This window comes from Oncorhynchus nerka, linkage group LG13, assembly GCF_034236695.1.
Source record: "Oncorhynchus nerka isolate Pitt River linkage group LG13, Oner_Uvic_2.0, whole genome shotgun sequence".
In the NCBI taxonomy this organism is placed as follows: domain Eukaryota; kingdom Metazoa; phylum Chordata; class Actinopteri; order Salmoniformes; family Salmonidae; genus Oncorhynchus; species Oncorhynchus nerka.
Genome location: NC_088408.1, coordinates 33,201,671 through 33,218,092, shown reverse-complemented (window position 1 = coordinate 33,218,092; position 16,422 = coordinate 33,201,671). Strand labels below are relative to the sequence as shown.

Sequence of the window (16,422 nt, the reverse complement as noted above, 5' to 3'; positions counted from 1 at the left end):
TAAATAGGATCCCGGATACGGGATTGCTCGTCGCAACAGGTTAAGTGTTGCAGTCATTTCAGTTGCTGTAGTAGCTGACATGTATAGTGTTGAGTCATCCGCATAGATAGACACTCTTTACTCAAGGCATATGATTTGACAGGTTATAGAGCAAACAACGCATAGGTTGTAATACTGCGTTATAATGTATTTTTTGTATCTAAGGCCTGCATTTAAAGTCCTGAGTAGTCCTTTCTCTTTCGTCTCTGAAGCACCTCTATGGGATCGGTGGCCCTAAACCGGGAAGGTTGTTGCTAATGTGACTAGATTGACGTTGTAAGTAACAGCCAACTTTCTGGGACATAGACATGTCTCATACGGGCAGAAAGCTTACATTTTTGTTAATCTAACTGCACTGTCCAATTTACAGTAGCTGTTACAGTGAAAAAATACCATGGTATTGTTTGAGCAGAGTGGACAACAACAAAATGCTTTTATCACGGCCTCTGGTTTGATATATTCACCTCTGAAGGTAAATAATGTATTCAGTAATCTTGCTCTGATTTGTCATCCTGGGGGTCCCAGAGATAAAAAGTAGCTTTGTTTTGATTGATGAAATCTATTTTCATGTTAAAATGTAGGAACTGGATTCTACAGTTTGAACCCCTGCTGTCTCAGGACCTGAAGCATATCCTTGCTTCAGGTCCTGAGCAACAGGCAGTTAGATTTGGGCATGTCATTTTAGGCAGAAATTGAAAAAAAGGTCCATCCTTAACTCACATCACCTGCTAAACAACTCCCTGGCACTGCCAGCATAATATGCAAGTGATTTTATAAAGCATTGTATTTTGTTAAGGTAACATTAACTTAAAATCGTTGAATTTTAAATGATTAATACCTTTGCATTTATAACGGTGGAATATCCAAGAAATCTCATATTGGAAAAGCTTTGGCCAATTTTGGTCTTATAAGAAGCAGATGTGAGTTCTAGTTTCACTTAAGCTCCCTGGGCACACTATATATCTGACCCTGAAGATCCATCTGTAATATATGGCCTGATGGGAACTGTCTACAGGAGACATTTGTTTCCACCTCTCCATTTGTTCGATTTTCTGAAGGTACAGTATGTGTGAATTTTGTTCATGCAATACCTCTATTTTTCCAAGAAATTGTTCAAAAGAAAAGGAACTATCATGGTGCATTCAGAGAAAATTGAGAGGGTCCTGCTTTATATGTTTGTTTATGTTGTGTGTAGAATTTGTCCTACTTGATTATCCTCATGGGACGGTTGAATGTACCGCAGTAATCTATAACAAAACATTGCAAACAACACTGTAAACAATATGAGAGCAAAGTTGAAGAAATTGCAGTAGCATAAAGCCACAAATCATGCATTGAGACACCATGGCCCAATATCCAACGGAACAGAGTTATTTTCCTGTGAGCTGTGAGCACAGCATTGTGGGAGAAGACTAGATAGGGCTGAGGGTATAATCATGTTCAATCCAGCGGTCCTACAGGCTTCTTCAGGCTGACAGAGAAATGGTCTGCAGGGAGCACAGAGAGGACAAGGTCCATCTCTGATCCCCAAAGCAATGCTCGACCTGACTGTAAGGTGAGCAGAGGAAAGGAGGGGGATGATGATTGGATGACAGCCACTCTTCTTCTGTTCCATAAATGCTGGACAGGCTAGGGCGTTCAGCCAATGAGTTACTCCATTGTAAGGCATGCATGCTGTACATACCACACACACACACACTTCTTAGGCTGTGCCTAGAGGGAACATTTCACAGGCAGATCTAAACTCAAGGGGTTGATGGAAGATCACTGTGACAACTAAGGTACTGTGCCATAAAACCACAAGGATATAGGGTATGTTGTCATGTATTAGCTATACAATCATCTATGAAACAATATACAGTTGAAGTCGGAAGTTTACGTACACCTTAGTCAACTACATTTAAACTTTTCACAATTCCTGACATTTAATCCTAGTAAAAAAATATTTTTTTAGGTCAGTTAGGATCACCAATCTATTTTAAGAATGTGAAATGTCAGAATAATAGTAGAGAGAATGATTTATTTCAGCTTTTATTTCTTTCATCACATTCCCAGTGGGTCAGAAGTTTACATACACTCAATTAGTATTTAGTAGCTTTGCCTTTAAATTGTTTAACTTGGGTCAAATGTTTCAGGTAGCCTTCCACAAGCTTTCCACAATAAGTTGGGTGAATTTTGGCTCATTCCTACTAACAGAGCTGGTGTAACTGAGTCAGGTTTGTAGGCCTCCTTGCCCCCACAACATGCTGCTGCCACCCCCATGCTTCACGGTTGGGATGGTGTTCTTCGGCTTGCAAGCATCCCCCCTTTTCCTCCAAACATAACGATGGTCATTATGGCCAAACAGTTCTATTTTTTTTCATCAGACCAGAGGACATTTCTCCAAAAAGTGCAATCTTTGTCCCCATGTGCAGTTGCAAACCGTAGTCTGGATTTTTTTATGGTGGTTTTGGAGCAGTGGTTTCTTCCTTGCTAAACAATTGTTGGAAACATGACTTGTGTCATGCACAAAGTAGATGTCCAAACCGACTTGCCAAAACTATAGTTTGTTAACAAGAAGTTTGTAGAGTGGTTGAAAAATGAGTTTTAATGACACCAACCTAAGTGTCTGTAAAATTCTGACTTCAACTGTAAATGTTTTACTTTTGGCTATATTGTACAATAACCCACCTGTCCTAGATCACACAGTTTATTTCCTGTCTGGCTTGGCATATAACTCACTGTGAAGAACAACGAACAGCATTGCTTTGCATCTACGGCATGTACATCTTTCACTTTCAAACTTCATGACAGAAAACATGTCCAATGGATGTAAGTGGTCAAAACATGTTAAAATGACAGATACTTTTGACAGAGATACAAGACATTTACATTTACTCTCTTAATACTGATCATTTCTGCATTAATGTAACAATATCTGATTTCAAAATTATGTATGTACTGTATGTTGTAAAGTGGAAATATTTATGTACAGCAATAAAATCATTCAAAAATTATTCACAATGACAAAAAGAAGGCAAAGTATATAATAATTTCATAAATACATTTCAGACACAGGCCACCATTGTACAATGTTCTTTTGCATCGTATTGTAAAAGAGACCAATGAAAGTGGATGACACATGGAACGAGGGTGATGTCCATTCTCTCCTTTCAGGTTTCTTGAATTAGTGTTTGTTGGTTCCTTTCATCCGAGATTCCAGCCTTATATCTCTTCTTAAACTTTGTCGCAAACTTCCTCTTGACCAAATCATTTTCACCTCTATGGAAATTAGGACAACAATGACAATTTAAAACTCCTTTCCTCTCAACACTTGACATGGCATAGCAATGATATTAACACACTTGAAATGTGAATCAAGAACACTTACTCTTTGAGTGTCCGCAAGGCAGAGCAGAAGTGACGACACTCCAAGTCATTTCTCTCCGTGCAGAAGCACCTTCCCACCTCTCTCCTCAGTCGAACAGGGAAAGAGCCCACTCCATATGGCACTATCTGACTAGAGACAGAGTTAGGGGATTGATGAGCACATTTTGTACATGGGAGGATGAACAATCTCTTTGAATTGAATGGATGTGTTTCTTAACCTACAAAGGGAACTCAGTGTTTTGTTTTATTTTATCACAGCACAGCACAGGATGTCTGGAATTTTATCTTGAAGCGCTCATAATAGCTCAATATCCTATCACTATTGGCACTCACAAAATGCTTTTACAGAACCAATTAAGCAGTTACCATGTACTGTATACAACCGCATGACCCTGAAAAGCTGGGCAAACACTGGTGTCTAATGAGCCTCGAGGGTATAATGTACTAAACCTGCCTTACAGGACACAGAGAGGACGGCAGTCTGTAATAACACATTTATATCTCCTGAAGCTGCTCTTTCGTTGCTCTGGGAATTAACCTTTATCCTGATGCCAACCAGAGCATGTCTGCCTGCCCGCCATTATGGCTCGATGCCCATCTCATGCCTGGAACATGTTAACAAGACCATGCACACCGTAAAATGATTCCAGATGCCATGCACGGCTCAAAGCATCCCCATCAAACAGGGTCACTTCCTCCCTGTGTTCTCCACACACCATCACACACATGCACTCATCCCTCGCACGCTGACGCACACACTCACACACATGCACCCATCTATCTGTCGGTAGGTCAGTCGGTCGGTCGGTCGGTAGGTAGGTCAGTCAGTCGGTAGGTCGGTTGGTCTGTCAGAGCAGCCTGCTCTTTAAACACCAACACATCTGCATTCCATACTGTGTTTTTGGCAGCTGTTGAAAGGTGACCCTTTCTTTTCTCATCTCTTTCTCCCCGTTGTAGTTTTTTGGACGGTGAATGCCTGTCTCTATGACTGCCAGTAAATGTCCTCAAATTCTTAGGAACTGTGACCTGTCGTAGTTGCTAGAGTTGGCGTTGGAAGTAGATAGCTTGAGTCAACAGAATTTAATAGAAACCACACATGAGTTTCATAAGACCCTATGCTAATTTTGGAAATGAATGGTTATTTGTGAACTTTAATATGAAATGTAATATCAGTCCCTAACTGCCGATATTCACCCCTTTGTTTTAATAATGTTTGGTAGGCGGACGTGTGTGGTATTACCAATGATATGATAATGGCAACAACAAGGGATTACATAATTGCATACTACTACTGTGATTCCATGTTTAAGCATAGCATAGTACCTAAAATGTATAGGCCTTAGTCTTTAGTAGCTGTTTTTGGCTAACCATGGGGAAGTACAGCATAGTGGCAAACTTATAGAAACCTGGTACTTCCAGAACACATATGAAAGCTCTTTAGGGGAAACAAGGAATTAACAAGAGGACAGATGCCCTAACCACTGCTCCAACTAATTGGATGTGGGATATTTGGGTCAGGAGGTATGTTCAGATCCATCTTATTGTAGGTTGACTGTAGTAAATGTTGAAGAGTTGCACTACTTGTTTTTGAAAAATGTGAGTAGATATCTTTATTTATGTTACACAAGAAGCTTCAGCAGAAAAGAGTTGAGAGACAGTCTGAGCTGATGATAAACAGTAGCTGCCTCTTATTTTAAATTAAATCCTTGACACTTTGTGGTTTTGAGATTTACAGAGTACCACAAATCATCCAGCTCCTTACACCCTGATGTGATAATGAAATGCAAAAAAAAAAAAAAAAAAAACCTGTGGCTTCTCATTCCGCTGTCACAACACACCATGGTGCAATACAAAAATCTGATACAGCATGAGAATTTATCATTCAAATGTTACGCATTTCCACCTTTTCAATCCACCAAAACTATGTATAGATGTATCTCTGATTTCACAACACAGAGATGTGCCTTCAGGATCTTTCTAGCTATGGTATGTTTATGAGGGGGGTGAATTCCAGGTGTGTTGTGTGATGTTCCTGTGTGAGTGTCTCGACGGACTCACCCAGGAGTGTTGACCCAGACGATGCCGATGTGGCAGAAGTACACACATTCTTTATCCTTCAGGTTCTCACAGGAACAACGCTTCTCCCGCCGAAGGGGCCTGTGGTTAAGCAGCTTCACGGGGCCCTCCTCTGAACCAGTCCCAGGGATGGAGGTGGAGTCTGAGTATGCTGGGAGAATGAGAAAACCCATGAATAAAGCGTTATATCAAGATAACACACGCTAATGAACCTTTTACAAGGACATAGGGTACAGAATTGTGAGATTGTGGTCACTCCATTTGTATTAGTTTCTGAAGAACAGTGTGTACTTTAGCTCATTTGGCACTGCTAATGCTGTTATAATCGTGACACATCAATCCTATTATGTTCTTCTCATAAGGGCCAATAGTCTATAAAACAATTAACTTATTGAGTGTCTTCCAGCCCTCTCAGAGTCTATAGGCCATCTTACTGCAACTGGGCTACACCTGGCAACAGACAGCGTTTTATCCAGCCCTCAGAAAGACACTGATCATCACTGGTTATACATTTGATGTCAGTCAGACACACAGTTGAAGTCGGAAGTTTACATACACCTTAGCCAAATACATTTAAACGATGTTGTTCATAATTCCTGACATTTAACCCTAGTAAAAATTCCTGTCTTAGGTCAGTTAGGATCACCACTTTATTTTAAGAATGTGAAATGTCAGAATAATAGTAGAGATAATGATTTATTTCAGCTTTTATTTATTTCATCACATTCCCAGTGGGTCAGTAGTTTACATACACTCAATTAGTATTTGGTAGCATTGCCTTTAAATTGTTTAACTTCTGACCCACTGGCCAAATTGTTTAATGTTTCAGGTAGCCTTCCACACGCTTCCCACAATAAGTTGGTTGAATTTTGACCCACTCCTCCTGACAGAGCTGGTGTAACTGAGTCAGGTTTGTAGGCCTCCTTGTTTGCACACACATTTTTTCAGTTCTGCCCACAAATGTTTTATAGGATTGAGGTCAGGGCTTTGTGATGGCCACTCCAATACCTTGACTTTGCTGTCATTTTTACCTTTATTTTACTTGGCAAGTCAGTTAAGAACAAATTCTTATTTTCAATGACAGCCTAGGAACAGTGGGTTAACTGCCTGTTCAGGGGCAGAACAACAGATTTGTACCTTGTCAGCTCGGGGATTTGAACTTGCAACCTTTCGGTTACTAGTCCAACGCTCTAACCATTAGGCTACCCTGCCGCCTCATTAAGCCATTTTGCCACACCTTTGGAAGTATGCTTGTCCATTTGGAAGATGCATTTGTGACCAAGCTTTAAATTCCTGACTGATGTCTTGAGATGTTGCTTCAATATATCCACAAAATTTTCCATCCTCATGACACCATCTATTTTGTGAAGTGCACCAGTGCCTCCTGCAGCAAAGCATCCCACACAACATGATGCGGCTACCCCTGTGCTTCACGGTTGGGATGGTCTTCTTCGGCTTGCATGCCTCCCCCTTTCTCCTCCAAACATAACAATGGTCATTATGGTCAAATAGTTCTATTTTTGTTTCATCAGACCAGAGGACATTTCTCCAAAAGGTACGAACTTTGTCCCCATGTGCAGTTGCCAACCGGCTTTTTTTATGGCGGTTTTGGAGCCGTGGTTTCTTCCTTGCTGAGCGGCCTTTCAGGTTATGTCGATATAGGACTCGTTTTACTGTGGATATAGATACTTTTCCTCCAGCATCTTCACAATGTCCTTTGCTGTTGTTCTGGGATTGATTTGCACTTTTCACACCAAAGTACGTTCATCTCTAGGAGACAGAACGCGTCTCCTTCCTTCCTGAGCGGTATGACGGCTGCGTGGCCCCATGGTGTTTATACTTGCATACTATTGTTTGTACAGATGAACGTGGTATCCTCAGGTGTTTGGAAATAGATCCCAAGGATGTCCCAGACTTGTGGAGGTCTACAATGTTTTTTCTGAGGTCTTGGCTGATTTCTTTTGATTTTCCCATGATGTCAAGCAAAGAGGCACTGAGTTTGAAGGAAGCCATTGAAATACATCCACAGGTACACCTCCAATTGACTGAAATGATGTCAATTAGCCTATCAGAAGCTTCTAAAGCCATGGTATCTTTTTCTGGAATTTTCAAGCTGTATAAAGGCACAGTCAACTTAGTGTATGTAAACTTCTGACCCACTGGAATTGTGATACAGTGAATTATACGTGAAATAATCTGTCTGTAAACAATTGTTGGAAAAATTACTTGTGTTATGGACAAAGTAGATGTCCTAACCGACTTGCCAAAACTATAGTTTGTTAACAAGAAATTTGTGGAGTGGTTGAAATATGAGTTTTAATGACTCCAATCTAAGTGTATGTAAACTTCCCACTTCAACTCTATTATTACAGTCTGATAGCCCAGATGAAGTCTAGATTAGGTTGCCACTGTATGTCCAGTATAGACAGGGATTTTTTTCTGACAGTGACACTGTCTCCACATAGCTACGTTCTTATGTTTATGTCTAACCCTAATATATTTCTTACACTTTATATTTTATTTTGTAAATTGTATCAAACTGTTACACCCTGTACAGGTCAATAGTTGAATAAAATGTGCTATAAAGCTCATGTGGTGGAGAATCCCAAATGCCATGTGAATTTGGATTTTAAAGCACTCCAATGAATCAGTGGCCAACCGCATTGTACCCTGCATGTTCCTTGCAAGTTCATGCAGTGCATTCAGGCATCTGTTGGGGCAAGCCACGAGTGCAGCTTCTGATCATTCGGCTGGGGTTTGACTTTTTATCACTTGAAGGAAACAAGATTTCCCTTGTACACCCAAGCAGTCCTCTTCAGCTCTTTATTATCAAGTCTCAGGGAAAATGCCCCAACAGAAAGTCTGATCATACAGGTGTCCAGTGATTTATGTAAGTAGCTTTGACTGATGCAAATAGCTAAAGGTAAATCATCTTTTGATCAGGGAGCTGTTTTAATGGTGGATTTCTTGCTTTAGACTTTTAGCAAGTAAATTAAAGGTTGGGGTCTCACAGACTCTGCGCCAAACAGACGCCTGGACCATGGATTATACTGTATTGGCATTTTCCATAGAAATGTTACACAACAAACCTTGTGTGCCTCCTGAGATGACATTTTATTTAGTGACCTATTTGGAGAAGTGAGAGTTCATTGCTTTAGCGGTTCAGGAGTTGATTGCCAAAGTCATCCATGAGATTACTATTTAATCCATACCAACCCATTAAGTGAGAAACGGTCTCCGGCAGAATGTTGAGGCAACACTGTCAGAGCCCCTGGCCCTGTTTTTACAAGATTAGTTCTGGATCTAACGTTATGAACTACCACAGATTATATCCCCAGTAATCCTGTATATATACAGTGCCTTCAGAAAATATCCCCCCCATGAATGAGCAGTTAGATACCTTCTGTAAAGGTGCTACCTTCATCAGCATCATAAAAGCTGATTGTATTTCAACCACAGAAAATATGCATCCAAAAAGAACTGAAATCTGATCAGAAACATGTTGGGTCGTTTTCACAGCTTTCCATACTGAACAAAAATATAAATGCAACATGCAAAAAGTTCAACGATTTTGCTGAGTTACAGTACATAGAAGGAAATCTGTCAAATGAAATAAATTCATTAGCCTCTAATCTATGGATTTCACATGACTTGGCAGGGGCCCGGCCTTGGGTGGGCCTGGGAGCCAGGTCCACCCATTGTGGAGCCAATCCAAATGAGTTTTTCCCGACAAAAGTAATTATTACAGACAAAAATACTCCTCAGCTCCCCACTCCCCCTTCTCAGATGATCCCGCAGGTGAAGAAGCCGGATGTGGAGGTCCTGGGCTGGTGTGGTTACACCTGGTCTGTGGTTGTACAGCTGGATGTGGAGGTCCTGGGCTGGTGTGGTTACACGTGGTCTGTGGTTGTACAGCTGGATGTGGAGGTCCTGGGCTGGTGTGGTTACACGTGGTCTGTGGTTGTACAGCTGGATGTGGAGGTCCTGGGCTGGTGTGGTTACACGTGGTCTGTGGTTGTACAGCTGGATGTGGAGGTCCTGGGCTGATGTGGTTACACGTGGTCTGTGGTTGTACAGCTGGATGTGGAGGTCCTGGGCTGATGTGGTTACACGTGGTCTGTGGTTGTACAGCTGGATGTGGAGGTCCTGGGCTGGTGTGGTTACACGTGGTCTGTGGTTGTACAGCTGGATGTGGAGGTCCTGGGCTGGTGTGGTTACACGTGGTCTGTGGTTGTACAGCTGGATGTGGAGGTCCTGGGCTGGCGTGGTTACACGTGGTCTGTGGTTGTACAGCTGGATGTGGAGGTCCTGGGCTGGCGTGGTTACACGTGGTCTGTGGTTGTACAGCTGGATGTGGAGGTCCTGGGCTGGTGTGGTTACACGTGGTCTGTGGTTGTACAGCTGGATGTGGAGGTCCTGGGCTGGCGTGGTTACACGTGGTCTGTGGTTGTACAGCTGGATGTGGAGGTCCTGTGCTGGTGTGGTTACACGTGGTCTGCAGTTGTGAGGCCGGTTTGATGTACTACCAAATTCTCTAAAACAACTTTAGAGGTGGCTTATGGTACGGAAATGAACATTCTGGCAACAGCTCTGTTGGACATTCCTGCAGTCAGAATGATAATTGCACGCTCCCTCAAAACTTGAGACGTGTGGCATTGTGTTGTGTAACAAAACCGCACATTTTAGAGTGTCCTTTTATTGTCCCCAGCACAATATGCACCTGTTTAATCAGATTCTTGATATGTCACATCTTCAGGTGGATGGACTGTTTTGGCAAAGGAGAAATGCTCACCAACAGGGATGTAAAAAAAATTGTGTTCAATTTTTTTGAGAAAAAGGCTTTTTGTGTGTATGGACAATTTCTTATTTCAGCTCATGAAAAATGGGACCAACACATTACATTTTTAGTTAGTATATTTCCTTTCAACCATTAAATCTGATGTCATTTGGATTTTTTAAAACAAAATCTTCCCAGTTTTTTGGTTTGTTGTTGCATTTTCTCCCCAGTCCCTAAACATCTTTGCTCCGCGAAAGAAGCAGAGATGACAGAGAAAACTTTACTGATGTCAGCTAGATTGAAGCATTCATTCTATCGACTTATGACATAATTGGTGAGCAAAGGTTTATTTAGTCTTCTAGGGCAACATAATGACTGAAGAGAAACTGCATCTATTTATAGACAAGTTGACAAACAAACAGCCTACCAAACTGTCTTAAACTCTAAACAGAAACATATCTTATTGATATATCCTGAACCCCCTGTCAAAACATAATTCCACTGACCTGCGCACCACTAGTATTTAACATGAGTCTTTAATAACTATTATCATTAGTCTCTGTACCCCACACGTACTATTATCTGCAAGGTCCCAGTGATTTTCAAACACAGATTTAACCACAAAGACCAGGGAGGTTTTCCAATGCCTCGCAAAGAAGGGCACCTATTGGTAGATGGGTAAAAAAATAAACAAAAGCAGACAGTGAATATCCATTTAAGCATGGTGAAGTTATTCATTACACTTTGGATGGTGTATCAATACACACAGTCACTACAAAGATACAGGTGTTCTTCCTAACTCAGTTGCTGGAGAGGAAAGGATACCACCCAGGGATTTCGCAATAAGGTCAATAGTGACTTTAAAACAGTTACAGAGTTTAATGGCTGTGATAGGAGAAAACTGAGGATGGATCAACAACATTGTAGTTACTCCACAATACTAACCTAGCTGACAGAGTTGTTCTGAATATAAAGTGTTATTTTTTGTGAAAATCCAATATAACACATTACTGAGTATTATTCTCCATATTTTCAAGCATAGTGGTGGCCGCATCATGTTATGGGTATTCTTGTAATCGTTAAGGACTGGGGAATTTTCTAATATGAAAAATAAACAGAATGGAGCTAAGCACAGGCAAAATCCGAGAGGAAAACCTGCCTCAGGCTGCTTTCCACCAGACATTGGGAGATGAATTCCCCTTTCAGCAGGACAATAACCTAACACACAAGGCCAAATCTACAATGGCATTGCTTACCAAGAAGACAGTCCGAGTTGCAGTTTTGACTTAAATCTACTTGAACATCTATGACAAGATCTGGAAATGGTTCTCTAACAATGATCGAAAAACAATTTGACAGAGCTTGAAGAATTTTTTTTTCCAGGTGTGGAAAACTCTTAGAGACATAAACAGAAAGACTGACATCTGTAATCGCTGCCAAAGATGCTTCTACAAAATACTTACGTAAATTAGATACAGTTGAAGTCGGAAGTCATTAAAACTTGTTTTTCAACCACTCCACAAATGTATTGTTAACAAACTATAGTTTTAGGACATTTAGTTTCTGATAGGCTAATTGACATAATTTCAGTCAATTGGAGGTGTACCTGTGGATTTATTTCAAGCCCTACCTTCAAACTTTACAAACAATAGTATGCAAGTATAAACACCATGGGACTACGCAGCCGTCATACCGCTCAGGAAGGAGACGCGTTCTGTCTCCTAGAGATGAACGCACTTTGGTGCAAAACGTGCAAATCAATCCCAGAACAACAGCAAAGGACCTTGTGAAGATGCTGGAGGAAACAGGTACAAAAGTATCTATATCCACAGTAAAACGAGTCCTATATCAACATAACCTAAAAGGCCGCTCACCAAGGAAGAAACCACTGCTCCAAAACCGCCATGAAAAATCCAGACTACAGTTTGCAACTGCACATGGGGACAAAGATGATACGTTTTGGAGAAATGTCCTCTGGTCTGATGAAACAAAAATAGAGCTGTTTGGCCATAATGACCATTATATTGAAGCAACATCTCAAGACATCAGTTAAAGCTTGGTTGCAAATGGGTCTTCCAAATGGACAATGACCCCAAGCATACTTCCAAAGTTGTGGCAAAATGGCTTAAGGACAACAAAGTCAAGGTATTGGAGTGGCCATCACAAAGCCCTGACCTCAATCCTATAGAAAATGTGTGAGCAGAACTGAAAAAGTGTGTGCGAGCAAGGAGGCCTACAAATCTGACTCAGTAACACCAGCTCTGTCCGGAGGAACGGGCCAAAATTCACCCAACTTATTGTGGGAAGCTTGTGGAATGCTACCCAAAACATTTGACCCAAGTTTAACAATTTAAAGGCAATGCTACTAAATACTAATTGAGTGTATGTAAACTTCTGACCCACTGGGAATGTGATGAAAGAAATTAAAGCTGAAATAAATAATTCTCTCTCCTATTATTCAGACATTTCACGTTCTTAAAATAAAGTGGTGATCCTAACTGACCTAAGACAGGGAATTTTTACGAGGATTAAATGTCAGGAATTGTGAAAAACTGAGTTTTTAAATGTATTTGGCTAAGGTGTATGTAAACTTCTGACTTCAACTGTATATCTGTGTTTCATTTTCAATAAATGTGCAAGCATATCTAAAACAAGTTTTCTTTTTGTCATTATGGGGTATTGTGTGTAGAAGACTGTCCCACAACAACATGTGGAATCATTCAAGGGGTATGAATACTTTCTGAATGCACTATATATGGTACAATACAATATATGTTACCACAAGCAACAGTTTTGCTGTGTATAATAGCTTGTATGGATTCCAGACATTGCTGAACTAACCAATGTTGAACTCTTATTATCATATATCAGAAACAATAAACCATAGTGTACTTTAACAACACCCATAACACAGGACATCGTTTTTAAGAAGTATCTATCTAATAAAATCCACAATAATAATCCATGTTTAATTTGTGTTTTAATGTATTTTATTCTATTTGCCTTAATAAAGTCTTGACCTTGATAAATAGTCTACAAGGTTTCCTTCTCCATACAATTAGGATTGACGTTAATGGAACATGTTGTTCCTGGTTCAGATCACTGGGGTGCGGTTAAATCTCAGCCCACCACCAGAGCTGAATCCCTGTTTCCTCCAGCTAAAGCCCTCTAAACCAGTGAGGTGTTGCCTGGGGGTCTCCATTATAAAACTGTATGCTCTATGGTTCTGAAGGGAATTTGCAGCAGCAACACATGACGTAGAAGTATTCAGACCCAAAGAGCAGTAAATATATTTGTAATATTATGCTGGTTGACTAGTCCAAATTCCTCGAAAGCACGATGTAAAAACAGCCCCAGTGTGAACACTTGTTGCATTGTATCTTCTGATTTAGAGATATCGAGGTAGAGTACTTATCTCTACATTTACATTTAAGTCATTTAGCAGACGCTCTTATCCAGAGCGACTTACTCTACATAGCTAACCCTTACTTTTGTTTGTGTCCTGACCTAAATGTATACCTTTTGTCCTTATTTGATCGAAGAGTACATAGCTAGATATTTTGAACTTGTCCCTCAGATTTAAAAAACAAAAGAAAAGAAAAAAAGGCTGTTTATCAACCCCTTATAATAAGCATCAGATGTCTGGCTGCCACAACTACGTGGATTAGGATTCTTCATGGATAACCAATATGCAGTTTATCAAAAACACACTCATTTAGAATGTCCTGCAGACCAATAACAGGTCACAATGACATTTTGTTTGGTTGATACATGTACTCATATTTAAGATATGTTAAATTAAACAACAAAAAAATCAATTTCATGTCATGAGAAATTTAGAAGCTGTAATTGATAGCTTATCTGTAAGCCATTTTATTCAATTCAGCCCACCACCAGAGCTGAATCCCTAAAGCCCTCTACACTGAGGTGGGGTGTTGCCTGGGGATCTCTGTTATAGAACTGACGTATGGTCTGTGGTTCCTAAGGGAATGTGCAGCACACATGGTCAGCAACACACGACGAAGAAATATTCAGACCAAAATAACAGTATCTTTTTTATATTGGGCTGAATGAGTTGTCCAAATTCCTGAAAAGTACTGCATGATGTAATGCAACAGCCCTATTGTGAACACCTGTTGCATTGTATCTTTTGATATTACAAATCTCGAGATATCTATAGAAATAGTACACATCTATAGAGAGTACGTATCTCTAGATAGTTACATCTTACCTTCATTTGTGTCCGGACCTAAACATATCAGTTTTGTCCTTCTTCGATCAAGGAGAACGTAGCTAGGTGGATTGAACTTTTCCCTCAGATTCATAAGCATCAGATGTCTGGCTACCACAACGGCAGAGTGGTTTAGGATTCTTCATGTATCAAAAACACACTCATTGAAAATGTCCTGCAGACCAATACTAGCAGGTCACACAATCAAATGTTGTCTGGTTGATGAACATAGTCCTATTGAGGATATGTTAGATTAAAGTAAAATGTTATGTTATGAGAAATGTGGAAGTTGTGATTGACGGTTTATCTGTGAGCCATTTTATTAATTTACTTGACCTTATCTTACCAGGTAAATTTGATAAAGCAACAACCTGGGAAAATGCTATAGGGAAATTGAAGGCCAACTGGAATGTGGAGGTGTTAAGGTGTCCTTGAAGTTTAAGTGCAAGGTTGGAAAACAAATCAGAACACTATGGTTTACATTAGCTGGCATCTAACTCTTATGGTCCAGAACACGGGCCTCAAGAATAGATAAGGCCTTTGGGTGGTCAGAATCTCCACATTTCTCCCTTTTATATGTACATATGTGATAAAATTCTAAAGTGGGATGCTGCTTTGCTTATACTGTAGTTTCAAGTATATGTACATTTCATCCATTGGAGTTTTTTTCCTATTTTTACCCTTTAGTCTTTAAGCAGATGCTCTGATCCAGAGGGACTTACAGTGAGTGCATACATGTTCACACCGGGCCCCCGTGTGAATTGAAATCACAACCATGGCATTGCAAGCACTATGCTCTACCAACTGAACCACGCAGGACCATGTTTTGATACTTGTAATATATAACACTCTCCTCATTCGACAACAGCACACTAATTAGATCAGCTCACAACATTGCATCAGCAGCAAAGATTACGTCAGAAGTCATTTTTATGCAAACAATTTCTTTCTAATCTCATACAGAATAGTGTGACTATTGAGCAGGGGATGCAGACATCTCCTTCATAACAAGCGTAGTAAAAATGATATAAAATAGTCTTTTTTTTGTTCCCAAGTAGATTCAATAAATCAACTTAACACACTGCTCCTTTGAATAACATATCAAAACAGACAGGGATAAAAGCACACAGTCAAAGCTGACAGTTGACCCTGGCATCTGCTCAAAGGCATGACCAACGTGAGCTCTCTCAATCACCTACTACATGTTATCTCTATTAAACCACAGCTCAGGTGCAACAAGTATACCCCGCAGGATAGTAAAGCACACTTTATGCCAGTTAAAACAAAACGTGCAAGCTTCTCATACGGTCTCAATAATCGCTGTAAATAAGAATTTGTTCTTATAACTGACTTGCCTAGTTAAATAAAACATAACTAAAATAACAAAGTAGGAGAAAGGTCTTTACCTTCATGCTCCAGTATCAAAACCAAAGTAGTGGTCAGGAAGTAAAAAGTGGTGAGATCCATTATTCTGTTCCAATGTTCCAAACAGCTGTGAGTACAAACAGATCCAAATTCAAAAATAGGAGTGACAATATTTCCAGAAGCAGGGACCAGTGAGAAGTGAAGCATGGAGAGGTTCTACAGTCAGTCCCAGGCACTGGTCTGGAGCAGCAGCACCTCAGACACCAGCACACCCTCCCTTCCTCCTCCCCAGATTCAGTCTCTGTCACTACTTCTGCCTCTCCTCTCCCCCACAGTCCCACACATGGACAACAGCCCTACACTTGTGTGTGTGTGTGTGTGTGTGTGTGTGTGTGTGTGTGTGTGTGTGTGTGTGTGTGTGTGTGTGTGTGTGTGTGTGTGTGTGTGTGTGTGTGTGTGTGTGTGTGTGTGTGTGTGTGTGTGTGTGTGTGTGTGTGTGTGTGTGTGTGTGTGTGTGTGTGTGTGTGTGTGTGTGTGCGCAGCGATACACTACACTAAGTGTACA

At 40.5% G+C, this 16,422-nt stretch overlaps 1 protein-coding gene across 1 annotated transcript; it reads right to left on the bottom strand.

Annotated features, from left to right (window-relative positions):
* Positions 1–2,714: 2,714 nt before the first annotated feature.
* Positions 2,715–16,128, bottom strand: LOC115140484 (endothelin-1-like). The gene is made up of 4 exons (XM_029678825.2): positions 15,899–16,128; positions 5,467–5,635; positions 3,410–3,538; positions 2,715–3,300 (listed from the first exon to the last, which is right to left on the bottom strand). Exons 1-4 carry the CDS (start codon positions 16,062–16,064, stop codon positions 3,192–3,194), a joined length of 573 nt encoding a protein of 190 aa, XP_029534685.1. The 5' UTR covers positions 16,065–16,128; the 3' UTR covers positions 2,715–3,191.
* Positions 16,129–16,422: the final 294 nt, after the last annotated feature.

Excerpts from the sequence above, each read along its gene's own strand:
- LOC115140484 (XM_029678825.2), bottom strand. The coding sequence starts at position 16,064 with ATGCTTCACTTCTCACTGGTCCCTGCTTCTGGAAATATTGTCACTCCT. Across the intron at positions 5,636-15,898 it reads TTTGATACTGGAGCATGAAG|CATACTCAGACTCCACCTCC; the intron begins GTAAAGACCTTT and ends TCATTCTCCCAG. Across the intron at positions 3,539-5,466 it reads GTCTGGGTCAACACTCCTGG|TCAGATAGTGCCATATGGAG; the intron begins GTGAGTCCGTCG and ends CTCTGTCTCTAG.